General features: G+C 38.3%; 1 protein-coding gene across 10 annotated transcripts in view; it reads right to left on the bottom strand.

Moving 5' to 3' along the window:
- The window catches only part of MGAT4A (alpha-1,3-mannosyl-glycoprotein 4-beta-N-acetylglucosaminyltransferase A), a 139,188-nt gene that overhangs the window by 37,938 nt on the left and 83,883 nt on the right, over window positions 1-17,367 (bottom strand). For 6 of the 10 annotated variants that reach the window (XM_077133825.1, XM_077133826.1, XM_077133827.1 and 3 more), the window contains 2 exons: window positions 17,136-17,276; window positions 10,243-10,376 (listed from right to left, as the gene is read on the bottom strand). In XM_077133825.1, coding sequence (XP_076989940.1) covers window positions 10,243-10,376; window positions 17,136-17,276 — 275 coding nt within the window. The remainder of the gene's footprint in view (window positions 1-10,242; window positions 10,377-17,135; window positions 17,277-17,367) is intronic. The other 4 variants (XM_077133830.1, XM_077133832.1, XM_077133834.1 and 1 more) reach the window with 1 other exon arrangement.

Consider the following 17,367-nt stretch of genomic DNA (forward strand, 5'->3'; position numbering starts at 1 on the left):
TTGACAAACTAACAAAATTTCATGCCCTACTCAAGTGGTTCCATGTACTTATGGTGCTCAATTAAGCTATCTACATAAGTTATATTAGGAAGTACACTAGTCAAAATATAAATTTTGTACTTAATAAATATTTTTTGCTTTAATCTCACACATAAGTTAAAATTTTTAAATATTAATTACCATCTTTTTTCAACACCCTGCAGTAATGACATTCCTTTGTTCTTCCTCATGCAAAAACATCTTTTAAATTTGTACATTTAGTCACTATCATTATCCACTCTAGATTATACCATCTCAGTCTTTATCGTCTTTCTGATAAAATGCTCTTTATATATATGTTTATTGTCATATTTCTAGTCATTTCATTCCACAAGTATTTATTCAGTGACTATACCATGAGCTAAGACATACATATAAAGATATTGTACCTATCTCATCAATCTCTGAGTACTAACTGGTAATAAAATAGACAAGATCTACATGTTGTGGAACTTATGATTCAAAAAGGCAAATGCCTTTTATAAAACAATAATTATAAACCTCTGTTAAAGGGCATATGATATATAAAGATAAAATCTGAGAAAATAACAATATAAAGGGTGAGGGACAGAGATATACGAGGAGAGTGCACACTATCAAAACTAACTTAATATTATCAAATCAGGTTATCAAAAATTCAAGATGTTAATTATAGTATCCAAGGTAACCACTAAGAAAATATCTAAAAAAAAATATGCAGAAATGGAAAGAAGAAAGGAATCTGTTCTACAATAGGTGTTGTGCTGTGCTTTAAAATTTATTGTTTTTTTAGTATACTTGTTGTTTCTCACCAAAAAGAAAAAAAAGTGATAATTTTATATATGTATATATATATATATATTTTTTTTTTTTTTCTTTTTCTTGCTAACCTTCAATGTTCTGGAGCAGCTAGAAGGAAAAATCTGAGGTGTTAGTATGGTAGCCCATGACAAACTCTGGGATCTGTCCTGAACTACTTGTTGAAGAGTGGTTTGAAAACTATTGCTTTTTTCTTTCTTTGCTTTTTATGTATGTTACATTATACAATAAAAAAAAGTTTAAAAAAAAAAAGAGAGGTCAGAAGCAATCTCAGCTGCTCAGCCTACCTCTTCTCAGCACTGGCAGCTCAGCTCATATTAACCCTTGGGAAAAACCATTTGAGCCCCCAGTCAGGGGAAAAGGCCAGCAGGCATTGCCGTGTACCTTCCCTTGTGACAAAGGAGCTCACTTGAACGCTAACAGCCTTTCTCCAAAGACCTTTACATTTGCAACTAAACAAATCCCCTTTATAAACCTATTATTGTAGAATTGTTGTTTTTCCCTTCTACAATAATAGTTTGAGATCTCAATAATCCACTTTTTTTTTCTTTCTTGTTTTTCCATGCATGTCTTTATTTTATTACTCATCCGATCATACACTGGATACAGGGGGTGTTAGTCAAAGGTTTTTACACTCACATGGTCGGTCACAAGGTAAGAGCTATATATGTAGTTACACATTCATTATCACAGATCAAAGCTACCAGGTTATAGTTCAACAATTTCAGGTATTTCCTTCCAGCTGTTCTAATACACTAGAAACCAAAAAGAAGTATCTATATAATGAATCAGTGGTCACAATGATTTGTTAAATCCTAACTTCTGTTAGACCTCCTCCCTCTTGTTTGATCGTTCTCTCAATCTTCAAGATATCTGGGCAATGACCATTTTAATTTCTTCGTGCTATAAAAGGGGGTGTTGACCTGATGGGGGAGAGGAATGAACCTGGTGGACGCTCTTGGAGAGATGGGTACCTCTGGATTTCAGGGCTTATCTGGTATAGGAACAATCTGGAAGTTTAAATTTCTGAAAAAATAAACTTAATAAGTAAAACTTTTATAGAGTCTTAGATGGAGGCCAGGATATTCTTTAGGGTTTTCAGGAATACTATTGACTAGGGCTTGGTATACTAGGGCAATTTACAACACCTGGCTGAGGCTTCCTAAGAGTAACCTCCAGAAAGACCTCTCGACTCCATTGAAATCTCTTAGCCACTGAAACCGTATTTGCTTTCTTATCTTTCTGGTCAAGAAGGCATTGTCAATCCATGATGTCAGGGCCAACCTCATCCTTGGAAGTTATGTCCCATGTTCAATAGCCCACTTTTAATAATGGATAGAATGACCAGACAGGCCAATCAATAAGAAAGCAGAGAAACTAAACAACACTGCAAGTCAATTAAATCTGACAGACATACATGGAACACTCCACCTAACAAGAGCAGAACACACATTCTCCTCAAGAGAACACAGAGTATTCTAAAGGACAAACTAAATGTTAGGCCACAAAACCAGTGTTAATACATTTTAAAAAGTGAAACTCATACGATGTCTCCCTCCTGATCACAATAGAATAGAATGAAACTGAAACCCAACAAAAGAAGAAAAACTGGGAAATGCCCAAAAATGTGGAAATTAAACACCACACTCTTAAACAACAAATGGGTCAGAGACGTCAAGAGATAAATTAGAAAATGCTCTGCGATAAATGAATATGAAAATACAACATACAAAAGATTATAGGAAGCAATGAAAGCAGTGCTAAGAGGGAAATGTATAGCTGTATGCCTATAATAAAAACAAAAGAAAGATCTCAAGTCAATATACTGAACTGTATCTTAACTACTAGAAAAAGAACAAATTAAACCCAAAGGTGGCAGAAAGAAGAAAATAATAAAGATTGATTAGAACAGCAATAAATGAAATACAGAACTGAAAAACAAGAGACAATCAATGAAACCAAAAGTTGGTTCCTTGAAAAGATCAACAAAATTGACAAACCTTTAAATAGACTAAGAGAAAAAGAGAACACTCAAATTATCAAAATTAGAAATTAAAGTGGGGACATTACTATTAATTTTACAGAAATAAAAAAAGTTATAAGAAAATACTATGAACAACTGTATACCAAAAAATTGGATAACCTGGAGGAAATGAAAAAATTCCCAGAAACACACAAACTACCAAAAACTGTCTCAAGAAGAAATTGAAAATCTGAATAGATCAACAAGTAAAGGAGGATTAAATCAGTCATCAAAAACCTCCCAACAAGGAAAAGTCCAGGATTAGATGACTTCATTGCTGAATTCAACTAAACCTTTAAAGAAGTATTAACATCAATCCTTTTCAAACGTTTCCAAAAACTCAAAAGAAGAGAGCACACTTCCTAACACATTCCATGAGGCCAGCCTTATCCTCGTAACAAAGCGAAAGCTAGAACAACAGACAACGACAGGTCAATATGCTTTACGAATATAGGTGCAAACATCCTCAACAAAATGCTAGCAAACTGAGCTCAGCAGTACATTAAAAGGATAATACACCACGGCCAGGTAGGTTCGCTTCCCAGAATGCACGAGTGGTTCAGCATATGAAAATCAATCAGTGTAATATACCGTATTAATAAAATGAAGGAGAAAAAGCACACGATCACTTCAATTGTTACAGAAAAAGCAACTGACAAAATCCAACACTTATTCAGTATAAAATACTCAATAAATTAGGAACAGAAGAGAATAGCCTCAACACAGTTACGGGCATGTATGAAAAGCTCACAGCTAACATCACACTCAACGGTGAAAGACCGAAAACTGTGCCTAAATTCAGGGACAAGACAAGGATGCCCTTCTGTTAATTTGTGCTTCATATATTTTGAAGTTTGGTTATCAGGTCCATACAAATTTAGGATTGTTTTATCTTCTTGATGGTTCGATTCACATATCATTATTAAACCTTTGTATCCCTGGCAATAGTCCTTCTTCTTAAGTCTGCTCTGACATTCATGGAGCCACTTCAGCTTTTTTTGATTAGGGTTTGCATGGGAGAGCTTCTCCCATCCATTTGTTTATTTATTTATTTTGGGGGGAGGGGTGCATGGTCTGGGAATCGAACCCAGGTCTCCCACATAGAAGGTGAGCATTCTACCACTGAAACACCCTTGCACCCTCCATCCATTTACTTTTTTTTCTGGCATGGGCAGGCACCGGGAATCAAACCTAGGTCTCCTGCATGGTAGGTGAGAACTCTGCCTGCTGAGCCACCGTGGCCCGCCCATTTATTTTTATTTTTTTTTTTTACATGGGCAGACACTGAGAATCGAACACGGGTCCTCGGGCATGGCAGGCAAGCACTCTTACCTGCTGAGCCACCGTGGCCCTGCCCATTTACTTTTAACTTAACAGTATCTTTACCTTTCTAGCACATGGTTGGATCTTGTGCTTTTATTCACTCTGAATATTCTTTTACCTCTTTAATTGGAATTTTTAGACTATTTGCATATAATGTAATTATGATACAGCTGGATTTAAGTCTATCATCTTGCTATTTATTTTCTACTTGTCCCAAATGTTCTTTGTTCCTTTTTTCCTCTTTACCTGCAGCCTTATGGACTGAGAATTTTTTAGCATTCTACTTTAAATAGCACGTTTTAGCATTAAATTTTACCACCCTATTGGTTTATTAGCTAAATCTCTGTTTCAGTATTTTTGTGGTTACTCCAGGGTTTATGATAACCATCTTTAGCTTGTAACAGTACACTTTCATTTCTCTCCTCCTATCCTCTGTGCTCTTGTTGCAATAAATTTTACTTCTACATATTATAAATTCTAAAATATATTGTTGCTATTTTTGCTTTAACCAAGAAATTATCTTTTATTGAAATTTAAAAACAAGGAAAAAAAGGCTTTTATATCACCCCCATATTTACTATTTCTGGTATTCTTCATTGCTTTGCATTGATCCAACTTTCCATCCCATATCATTTTCCTTCCATCTGAAAAACTGCCTTTAACATTTCTTGTAATACTGGTATGCTGGAAAGAAATTCTTTCAGCTTTGTCTAAAAAAGTGATTATTTTGCCTTCATTTTTGAAGGATTATATTTAGGGCTGATTACAGAATTATAAGTATTAGAGCTCCCTCACCCACCCCACCTCACCCCACCCATGCTTTAAAGACGTTTTCCCAGGTCTCTGGCTTGCACAGTTTCTATAGTATTCTCACCTGTCTTTTCCTTACCTGTGCCATCTTTGGCTGCTTTTAAAATCTCCCTACCACTGGTTTTCAGTCAGTGACACTCATTATAATGTGCCTCGGGCTGGTTTTTACTGTGTTTACTCTGCTTGGGGTTCACTGAGCTTCCTGGGCTTAAGGGTTTATGGCTTTTAGCAAATTGGGAAAAACGTCAGCCATTATATCTTCTCTCCCCTTTCCTTTTGGAATTCCAATTACATATATAGCTGACCAGTTAACATAATCCCATAGATCAGGGTGATGTTGCATTTTTCCCCCAGTCTTTTTGCTCTATATATTTAATTTTGGATAGATTTAATTGTATCATCTTTAAATTCACTGACCTTTTCTTCCGTTGAGTCAACTGGAAAGAGTTCCCAACAGCCAAATCTGAGGTAATTTGAACAACCAAACAAAAAACTGATAGTAATATCCATGAGTCCACACTGATAAAAATAATTGACAAAATGAAAAGGGGGAAAAGGATAGCACCTTCTTATATTAGAATTCCAGCAAATAAATTTTAGAAGGAATGATGGAAATAGAAAATTGCCATTTGGCAAACACCTCAATAACAACTGCTGCAGGCAAGAATCAATGATGCTGAATTAGTTGGCAAAAAGTATAAGGATCAACAGTTGGGAGAACAATGGCACCCATCTGAGTGCCTATTCCCTCGGGCAGGTGGTTATAGTCTTTCAGCTGCTTTTGAACCAACCTGTGCCAGTCAGGATCTTGGCTGCAACTAATAGCACTGACCCTGGCTGAGCCCTCAGAAGAAGGCACTACTGAGAGACGATCGGGCAGAACGCAGAGAACCACGGTGAAGCTGTGGCCCAGGTATGGGGGAAGCTGGCAGAAAGAAGCATCACAGATGATAAGAATGCCCTCCTGCAGAATATTCTGCTCTCAAAGCCATACTTGCCAAACACTCAGCTCTGCAGCTTCTGTGCCACTGCTCCTGTGGCCCCCCAACAGGCTGCTTCGTCACTGCCACTGCCACCACTGCCAGCCATCGCTAGAACGGACTGTCCACACTCCTACTTCTTTCTACGTTCTTATTTTTTATCACTGGATATAGAAATATAAGTTGGCTTTCTGTCCAGACAACTTGCAAATTCTCCTGTTATTTCTAATAATTTGTCTGTTTGTGTTTTGGGGTTTTCTATGCCATCTGAGGGAGTTCAGGATGGGAATATCCAAATGGCTGGACCCATGGTCTGAAGCCTGAGCTGGTACAGCTATTTTGGGTTTCCATGGTGGGAAGGAGGCATTTTCTCCTGCCAAGATTCATGAGGTGGTGAATCCCAAAACGTAAGAATGGGACTCAAAGGCTAGGCAGGAAGAAAGAAAAAAAAAAAGGTTAAAATCTGGAGTATATGCTAAGATCTGTTATCAGAAATGACTATGAGAGCTAGAAATACTATAAATAATAATACAGCATACTAAGCAATATTATAATAATAGCACAAAATATATAAAAAGAAATAATGAGGCGTACAGACAACAAAAGTCCATTAGAATGTGGAAATCACAACAAATCTCAAGTGAAAACAAACACAAGAACAACACAACCCTCCCGCCTGATGCCCAGAGGCCCTTCCCAGCCTCCCGGTGAGGTTTTGGTGGTCACCCCACGCACCATGTATGACCAGTGACCCCTCCAGGAAGCCACCGGAGAGGAACAAAGAACACAAACACAGCTGCTAATGACTTTTCCAACCCTCCTCTCCTCCCAGGGGGCATTTCATGGCCAGGAGAAAAGCAGGACAGAAAGCCAAAAGAGAAGAGATGGCGACAACCCTTTGCTGTCTCTGTGTGTCCTTCTCCAGTTGTTTCTCATGCTAAAACAGACCAGAGGTAGTTCGCGTCTTTACAAAAGTCCCTGACTCATTTGAAAATGTTTGCAGAAGACAAATTTACGTTGGCCTGTTTACTCTAGATTAATTTCAGACGGGAGACCATGAAGGGCACTGGGGAAGGAGGAGGCAATGTGACATGGTGGGAGAAGGACAGACAGACCTGAGAACGTGAAGGGAGAGAACAGACTAAAGCACAGGCCTGGGAACAGCACAGTATAAAGAGCCTTGAATAAGCAGATGAGAACCTGGAAGAGAAGCAATTTGGGAAAACCAGATTCATTTAGTTATGGATAGATTAAGAGCTGCTCATAAAACATGCAAACACTGTTATCACGGAGGCAGCTGAAAACACAGGCTGCGGAAAGTCTAGATAGAGATCGAGGTCTAGAAACAATCCTCATGTAGGTCACAAGCAAAACCGCAGAACAAATGGACCCATGAGGAGTTCTAAAGCCCCCGCCCAGCTGAACACTTCTCTAACACCCCTAAGCAAGGCAGACCCAAATACGGTGATTCAGTTTTAAATTGCCTAAAAGCAATTAACGGTGTGAATTAATTCTTCTGCTGCTCAAAACAGATTTTCTTCCAAATGCTGAAATTTTACGTAGATACATTTCCAACTACTGTAATTCAAAAGAAGATTCTTCGGAGATCAGCAAACCCCTGACACTGCAGCACATTTGCAGTTCATCACACTTCCCTGCACAAATGCAGGGCCAAGAGCATTATTTTCATCTTAGGGGGAAGAAAGGGAGGCCCGAGAGAGATAAAACAGTCCACTCAAGTGGTACTAAGTGGCAGAATCCAGGCCCTGGGCACAGCTTCTCTGATTGTAGCCCAGTGTCATTGGGCTGTAGGCAGAGGGTCTTGAACCCATGGATTCACCAAGCACTGTCTAGAGACAGTGTACTAGGCTTCAAATGTATAGGGATGTCCTTTCTTTTACAGTAGTAAGACTTTTTTATTGATTAAAAATCAATACAGAGAGGGCCACAGTGGCTCAGCAGGCAGAGCTCTTGCCTGCCATGCCGGAGACCCAGGTTTGATTCCCAGTGTCTGCCCATGCAAAAAAAAAAAAAAAAAAAAATCAATACATGATGGACAGACAAGTAAAAACCTATGGATAAAAAATAAATGAATAATAGGAGGTATAAGGGGTAAAATAAATTGGGCAGATTGACATCCTAGCAGTCTATGCAAGGGAGGTGTAAGGGGTATGGGATGTATGAGTTTTTTTCTTTTTTTCTTTTTATTTCTTTTTCTGGGGTGATGCAAATGTTCTAAAAATGATCATGGTGATGAATACACAACTATGTGATGATACTGTGAGCCACTGATTATATACAATGTATGGAATGCATGTGTGTGAAGAACTGTCAATAAAAATATTTTTAGGGTGGGCCACGGTGGCTCAGTGGCAGAGTTCTCGCCTGCCATGCCAGAGACCCGGGTTCAGTTCACGGTGCCTGCCCATGCAAATCAATACATGCACACTGAAGAAATTCTAATTTTACAAAAATATTTACAAAATAAAGTGACATATATTTCCCCATATCCCAACTCAAGATAACTGCTACTAAGAGTCTGAAGTCTATTCCATGAGACCACTTTCTTCATACATATTTTATTAGTGCATCTGCATGAGCTGTGTGAAAGAGTGCATGGGCTTTGATATATTTATGCACTTGTAATTGTTTCTACTGAATTAATTTACAGAAGCAGAATGCTGGGTCACAGGGTATATTTTAAATTTAGCTATGGCCAAATTGCTTAGCAAAAAGTTTGTACCAACTTATAATGGTATATAATATATGAATGATAGATTTAACTCCTCAAAATTTTACACTTCCATAAAAAGACAAACATCATGAACAAAGATAATACAAATGAAAAACTGGAAAAAAATCCTCTCATATAGGAACATGTCTGATAAAGTAAAAATAACAAAAAAAAATGAATAAAGGTTTTAAAAAATAATTAAACATGCAAATGGTCAATAAACATATAAACCAATTTTCAATCTAACTCAGTAAAGAAATCCAAATTAAACAAAAGTAATTATTATTTTTACCCATCAAATTGACAAAAAATTTCTAAAAACTGATGCTACTCAGCAAAGCATGGGGACAGGGAAAGGAGTTCTCTCACAGACTGATCAGCTTCTGCACGGCATCTGGGGGATACAGCAATATCTGAATGTATGGAGCCTCTGACCCAGCAATTCACTTGCAGGAATCGATCCCAAGTTAGCAGCTGTACAAGTGTGCAACAATTCACTAGAAGAACATCAGTGCGTGTGCTAATAATGGCAAAAACTTGGAAATCATCTAAATGTCTATCAAGCAGGAATTAAATTACATTAAAAGCATAGAATGGATTATTTTGTAGCCATAAAAAATGATGCTGGGATATTTATGCTTTTTAGCATGGGAAAAATACATAATATAAAAAATGTATAAAATATGAGAAAACACCTTGCAAAGAAAAACTGTAGAGAACTACTCTTACCCTCCTCCGCCACCAGACACACACAAGCCATAGGCAAAATTCTATAAGGTATGTTTTCAAATATAATGGTAGTTATTTCTACATGGTGGAGTAACAAGTAATTTTTCAATATACGTTTCTGCAGTTATTTTGAACAGTGCGCATGTGTATATGTGTATATTAAAGAAAGAAAACATTAAGGCCGTTTTCACTTAGAAAAGGATAGGGGACAGTAGCTGGGACTCAGTGGACCAGAGCAGACAGTGTCCCACATGCTTTCCCATTATACAACGCCACATGATAACTTATGCTCGGGAAGGAGCTTGTTTCTCATGATTTCAGAAAACTTGCTCAAAATTTATTCTTTCTCTGGGGTTTCTGAGGAGCCTAAAACACAGCAAGAAATGTAACATCCCTTATTCACATGATTTTTTGACTCTTTTAGTGATGATGATGATTAAATATTGGGAGTACTGGAAGGGGGTGGAGAGAAAAGAGAAGACAAAACCTGAGCCTAAGGTGAAACCTTCTCAGGTTTCAAGACTCCCAAAGAACCTCAGTGTAAATCTCCAAATATTGGTCCTAGAGCTAGAAATAGGCCCTCACTGTTCTTAAAGCTCCATGTATGTAATATCCCACTGAAAACAATCATTTCTATTCCTGGTTTGTAACTGCAAGAGAGAAACTAAGGCAAATTTAATAAATCAGACTTACATTCACTTATCAGATGGAATGTGTTACGTAACTTTTATTCATCACAAATACTGTTACGGCTTCAACTCTTACAGATTATATGTGGTATAAAAGAACAACAATTAAATAATTACCTCTCCTATGTAGACCACTATAACACAGTCCAACTTCTCCTCCGGATACAGATTATCAATAAGGGAATGAAGAGTTTCTATGAGGTAAGATTTAACTTCTCTCTTCACTGTGGGAATTCCCATTACTATTGAAACTGAAACAAAATAATCATAGTAATTGTATTAAAATATTTTACAATAACAAGTTAGAAAAACACTACTATTTCAGAAGCATTTTACCCTTTTAATTTGACGAAAATAGCTGAGGGATCAAAACACGAAGTTTCAGTAAGAAAAATAATCAAAGGGTGCACAAACACAAACCTGTAGTACGTAATTATTTTCCACATGGATTAACCATAAGAAAAAAATGTCAGAGAACCGATAAAAACTAATGAATTAAGCCTCACGTTAAAAACAAATGGCTATAAAGTGTAAATAGCAAATTTTATTAAACAATTAGAACTTAGGAACACTAAACACATCGTTAAAATTCATGTCTACATGCTGACTTCAGGCAGCACCGACATGGATATCACTTCTGTGATTTTCTTGTCAAAAATGCCTAATCCCAATCTAACCGCAAGGTAACGTCAGACAAATCCAAATTGGGGGGTGGGGGTGGAATTCCACAAAACAACTGGCCAATACTCTTTAACGGCAAAAGGAGAATGAGTCAGGCTGGAGGGGACTAAGGAAATCTGACAACTAAATTAAATCAAATCCTGATGGGATCCTAGAACTGAGAAAGAGTAATACAAATGTACAAATACAAATAATTTAAGTAAAACAAGTGGCAAAATCTGAGTAAGATCTGAGGTGAACAGTACAGCACCAACTTTGATTTCCTGGTTTTGATCACTGTACTACGGTTACGTGGAATGTGAGCTTTTACGGTCATTGGGTGACGTAACAGAAACTGTGTGTACATTTTGTGTGGATTTTTTAAAACCTAAAAGTACAATCAGTTCTACCATAAGTCTTGTTTTGAAAAAGGCAAATTTGTCCCAACACAGTTAGAATATTCAAGAACCATTTGAAAATAATGTGAATTTCATGTTTGCTTATGTGTTATTTCCTCCTCAACAAACACTGTTCACAGGAAATTGCACCCACCTGGACTAAGCCATGTACAAATACACAAAATGCACAGCCTTTGAACATCTACCAGTTGCCTCAGTTTATGGTGTGCCAGGAACCACGCCCGTCCGCATGCGGTGTGACAACTGATGTCAGATTTCAGATAAGCTGCCTTGTACCACTTCATAGGAACCTGCAAGCTTGCAACCCTTCCGCAGCCTACATCTACAAGCAAACTGCAGGTCTTTTTCAAGGTATGGTAGTATCATATTTACTGCGCTATTTACATATTTCTTAATCATTTAACATGTGTGAAACTGCACTACCATTTTTAACAGTTTCTTATCTTTTTATGTGTAACTTTATAAAATTCTGAGTGTTGTGTTCCTAGTCCCATTTTCCACATTCAGATGCACAATTGTGCACAGTATGGTGATTTTCAGGAATATATATGTTGTGCTATAGCAAACCCCAATGTATTTCCAAGTAAACTTTTAAAAATAAATAATAGCTTTTTAAAATTTCTTAGTTTTTTAAAGATTATTTGTCAATACAGAAGTAATTTGCAAATGTTTTACATTAACTTTAGAAATAAGGTGTTAATTATGTAACAGTTTATTAGAGATGCTACAAATTACTTAGAATTCTGGAATCCTAAAGCTAGAAGGAAGCTTAAAGACTATGGATCCACTAGGCTATCAAGAAAGCCGAGGTGCAGAGTGTCAAAGAGTGTTCCCCAAACTTCCATGCCCCATTCCTCCTCTCCATTTTAGGGAGGAAGAGTTTCCAAGAACTGCACATGACATTTTTTTTATATCCGCTCTGCACCTGTGTACCGCACCCCCGCAAGGTTACTCCAAGGAGTTAGGGCCACAGTGCCGAAGGGCACCCTCCCGGAGCTCACGTTCTAGAAGGGGGAAAGATAAGGAAATATCATCTTAAATGGTGACACGTGCTACACACGTTAAAATGCGGCCATGAAGAAAGAGCAAGAGGGGAAAGACGCAGGTCTATGCGAGAGAGGTCCTGGAAGAGTTCTCTGACATCCTGCAGCAACGCAGCTGGTGACCCACAGGGAGAGAGCGCTGCGGGGAGCATCCCAGGAGAGGAGACAGCAGGGCCCTAAAGGGAGAACCATCTTGGCACAGTGCAGAAACAGCAAGCACTGACAATGTACCTAAGACAGAATGAGCCTAGAGCAGAGCATTAGGGTTAGAGCATGCACAGTCTTAAATGTAGTTTTCAATTCTGTTCTAGTTTGCTAGCTGCCGGAATGCAACACACCAGAGATGGATTGGCTTCTAATAAAAGGGGATTTATTTCATTAGTTCTTCAGAGGAAAGGAAGCTAACTTTCATCTGAGGTTCTTTCTTACGTGGGAAGGCTCAGGGTGGTCTCTGCTGGCCTTCTCTCCAGGCCTCTGGGTTCTAACAACTTTCCCCAGGGTGGTTTCTTCCTGCATCGCCAAAGGCCTGGACTGAGCTGCAAGTGCTGAGATGAGGTATGCTGAGCTGCTTGCACTGTGCTACGTTGACCTCTCTCATTTAAGCACCAGCAGGCATGCCTCCTAGCTGATTGCAGGTGTAATGAGCAACAGATGAGGTTCACATATCATTGGCTCATGTCCACAGCAACGTAACTAGGCACCTTCACCTGGCCAAGTTGACAACTGAATCTAGCTACCACAAATTCTGAGTCCAAGAGAAAGCCATTGTGCAGTTTTAAGCAGGAGAGAAACATTTCTAATTTGTAACTTTAAAAGTTACCATTTTGTGGTAAATATATACAAAAATGTAAGAGCAAAAAGGGTTTCGAGAAACCAGCTAGGAAGTTGTCATAGTAATTAAAGGGAAAGATGACGGGTGTCTGAGGAGATAGAGAGAAGTGGACGGATCTGGGATACATCCCCATAGGGCTCACCCTGCCTTGGAGGACTGGAGTGACAGGAGGAAGTGGATGGGGGCCTGCCACTGAGAACAGCACATGTGAGAGGGGTTAAGAGGCTAGAAATCAAGAGGCCTCTTCCGACCATGTTACCTGAGATGGCTAGACACAAGATGAATTACCCTGGAAGCCAGTGTCCATATACTTTAATCCATCTCAGAATTTAAGTAAAAAGTATTCTACATCAATATTTAAAAAACAAGTATGATGTGAAGCATTCCCAGGAAATGGTGAACTCCTATGAAAATCAAAGACTGTGTTTATGGAAAAAAACAAAATACATGTTGATTCAGGTTCCCAGACAAAAATGAAACAAAGTAATAATTCAAATTCTCTATTTCTTATCACCCCCTTAGATTTTTTGTTTGTTTTGTTTTTTTCTGTTCTTTTTTTCTTTTTACATTTAGATGGCATATTTAGAGTATATGTCATTGTTTCCGAAATATACTATTTTGAAGCTAAAGTTTAAAATCTTAGGTTTAAAACAAAGTATTCGAGGACTCCAAAAACACTAAAAAAGTGCTCAGTTCAGCCCACATTACGGAATGATAGTATCCATGCTTGTGATAACCATAGAACAACACCTGCTTCTCCTGCCTGCTGGCAAGGGGTGCGGCTGTGGTCCAGGGCCCTCGCGGCTGGAGATGGGGGGTGGGCCCGGGGGCCGCAGCAGCACCTCGGCCAGCTCCCCGCCTGCGGGGCTGAGCTCCTGCACAGCAGTGACAGCCTTGAGCACCACCCCTCCTCTCTGGCAGAGCAGCCAGTCACACGCGGGCTGGTGGCAGGCCTGTCGCCCGGGGTCCTGGAATGACCAGTTACGAAAAAGGCCTCCTGAAGTCCTGATGGACACGTATTAGGAGCAAAAAGATAAAACCTTCGCTACTTTAAATCACTGACATTTGGGGGTTGTTAGCTGCCACAGCGTTTCCTGTCTAACCTCTCTGAGACACTGCTCTTCTCTGGCTCACCATCTAGAAACGTGTGTACTCAGAAGATGGCTGAGAACCTTTTCTTTTGGATTTCTCACTTCCAGAACTGTCGGATAATAGATTAAATCTGTGTTGCTTTAAGCCATTAAGAATGTGTTAATCTGTTACACCAGCTACAGGACACTAGTACAGCCATCTTGACCAGTAAACTACATATTCTACAGGCGTCAGGTCAAACATCTTTGTAAGACTCCCTTAAACTCCTTAGTTACGTCAGATGCCCTTTTATATATTCTTGAAGCAGTCCTCCTATCACTAGGCTCCAAGTGCCCACTTACATAACTGACCGACTGATGGATGCATGTCCCCCTTACTAGAACAAAGCCCCCCAGGAGCGGGAAGGATAGCTGCCACTGTGCACCAAAGACACTTGACAGAGTGCCCGATACATAGTACGTGGTCACTGGCTTTTATTTCTGCAGATACAGCACTAGTGCTGTCCTCTACCCACCAGAACAGCCACTTTGGCAGGTCACCTGCTGAGGGTCTTTTCTCAGCCATCCCCCTCAGCAGGGAAGGGGCTCTCAAGCTGAGGACTTGTGTGTGTTTATCTCAAAGACATTTTCTCCTATTTCCTATTTGATTATTCCCTCCCTTTGCTCCTTTTGTTCTCTCCTTCTGAAATTCTTATTAAATGGATACTAGGACTTTTCTCTTTACACCCATACTTTGTTGTCTTTCTGCTCCATTCTAGAAGAACAACACTGCTCAATCTTCCTGGTCACCAACCTGATCTTCGGCTGTATTTATGCTGCTCATCAGCTGTAAAGAGAATCACTGAAATAAAAACCACAGTGTTCTCTAATCGGTCCTTTCATAACTGGCAGCTATTGTTTTATGAGTAGGGTGACATCTCTCATCAATCAGTATATCAAAAATACACTGATTGTATTTTATTTTTCAGTCCTCTTCTGTTTGCTCTATGAACTGAATTTTCTTGAACATCAAGCCATTCATGGCGCTGGCTCTCTAAAACATCTGCTAACTCTTAGTTAACAAGGTCCCTTTAGCCATCTTTAGTAGCTATGTGTGTTTACTGCAGCCCGCCTGTGGAAACTTCTGGGAGGATGGGGTGCTCAGTGGGTGGGGGCTGGCTGTTCTCACTGTGGATGTGAGAATTCTAGGCCCTCTCCTGAGGGTCAGGAGCAGCTGGGGCACAGCCCTGCCTTGGGAGCCTTGGGAACACTTAGCTGCCCTGAATGCTGTTCCCTATTTAACCAGCTTGACCACTGAAGAACAGGATTTTAGGCAAAAAGCAGGTTTTTTAAAATCTAAAAACCATGGGTCCTTAGCACAAAGTCCCTAGATAGGTTCTGGATGTCCATAAAATCTCAGAAATTACATACAAAAATTATTTTTATATGTGCATTTTTAAGGAGACAGTAGAGAGCTTTCCTAGGATATTCAAAGAGGTAAATGACTCTAAAAATGTTAAAAACCAATGATGAAGAATCTAGGAAGGAAGTTTTTGATGCAAATCTAGAGGTTTTTCTGGTCTCTTCCAAATTGTTTGCTTGTCCTGCCTTTCGAAAATAGTGTCAGTTTTATAAAACTGTTGACTAATGAAATGCTAGCTGACTACAGTTTTATTACACTTATGACGGATAAAGTCATGCAAATAAATGGGATGGAAAAATTAACTTCAAAAGGCATAGAATGGAATATTCATAAATTAAGAACCGGCTACCATAAAAGAACCTCCTAGAGACTCTCAAAGTTTTGAATGATTTCTAAAATACTTCTTTCTTTCCATTTGATATTTTTTTCAATGAAGATATAGTTTAACCCAGCAAATACACAATTGGCTAAGATAGCTTACCTAAATAGTTATTATTTAAAGGAAAGATACAATATCTGCTTCAGAAATTACAGTCAATGTCCTAAAGAAAATAATTTAGAATATGCTGCATATCTCTTTAGTCTATACAACCAGCACTGGCAGAATACATAACCCATGCCCACATGCTCAATAAATATTTCTTGAATCAATAAAGAAAGGCAAGAATGCATTAGTCTGAACAAGATATTTTAAGAATTACTGTCACCTTAGGAAGACATGTACAATTTTAAACAATTAGTAAAACAGAAAGATGGCAGAATTAAAACAAGATGAATGTAAATATTTATACTTATAGCTCAAATAATGACAAAGTGTGACAAAAACAAGGCAGCAAACACCTCAGAATGCCACTAAATCAAATGCAAATTAAAACAGTTTTTTAAAAGCATTAACACAAGACCTAATCTCAATACATATGAAGTAATTATTTTGTTGTTAAAGACTTATTAGAGAATAAAATGTTATTTTTGTCTCTGCATTTCAAAATCTACAAAGGAAAAGATTAACAAAGTCAAAATGGAATGGCAAATAGGTCCTACAAGGAAAATTCAGGAAGCTCTGGTGACTCTGACAATATAAGGGGGAAAAAAATTCTATAAATTATCTCTGGGTATATCAGAGAAAGAAAGTCAAATTATTTCTATTAGTGCATGCAAGGTTAAGTAAGAGTGACTATCCACTTATATCTCTATAAGAAAGAGTAGGGGCAGGCATAAGAAAAACCTTGATATGACTAGAAGATGTAATATTGAAATAGGAAAAAAAGTAATCTCTTTACTTTCAAATCTTTAAAATAGAAAAATTACAGAGGTTTAAAGACTGTCCTGTTTGGAGATGTGGCCTGAACTAGATTTCTCAAAATCCTTTTCAGCTTGATGACTCTGGTCTACAAATAAAACGTTCCAACTCCCTTCATCATGGACTTCAAAATAAATCTGAGTTACTGTGCATGGATAAAGAAATAATTTTTATTCTTTGACTTGCCACTTCCAATGGTCAACATAATACCCCAAAAGACAACTGAGACCAGTAGTTCAAACAAAATAACAAAATAAACATACCTCCTGTTCTCCCATTGCCAATCTGCACAGCAGGTTGAAGGCTACCTTCATTTTGCAATAAATGAGGCAAATGATAATAAATACTTGGCACTTGAAGAGAATTCTTGCTTGTTAACTCCTTTAATAGCTTTAGGGTGTTGTCTGAAATACAGAGGTATAATTAATCTGCAGAATACCTTACCTTATAGAAGCTGCCCAATATATAAACACAGCAGTAAAAATTTATGAGAAC

This window comes from Tamandua tetradactyla, chromosome 17 (assembly GCF_023851605.1).
Source record: "Tamandua tetradactyla isolate mTamTet1 chromosome 17, mTamTet1.pri, whole genome shotgun sequence".
NCBI lineage: Eukaryota > Metazoa > Chordata > Mammalia > Pilosa > Myrmecophagidae > Tamandua > Tamandua tetradactyla.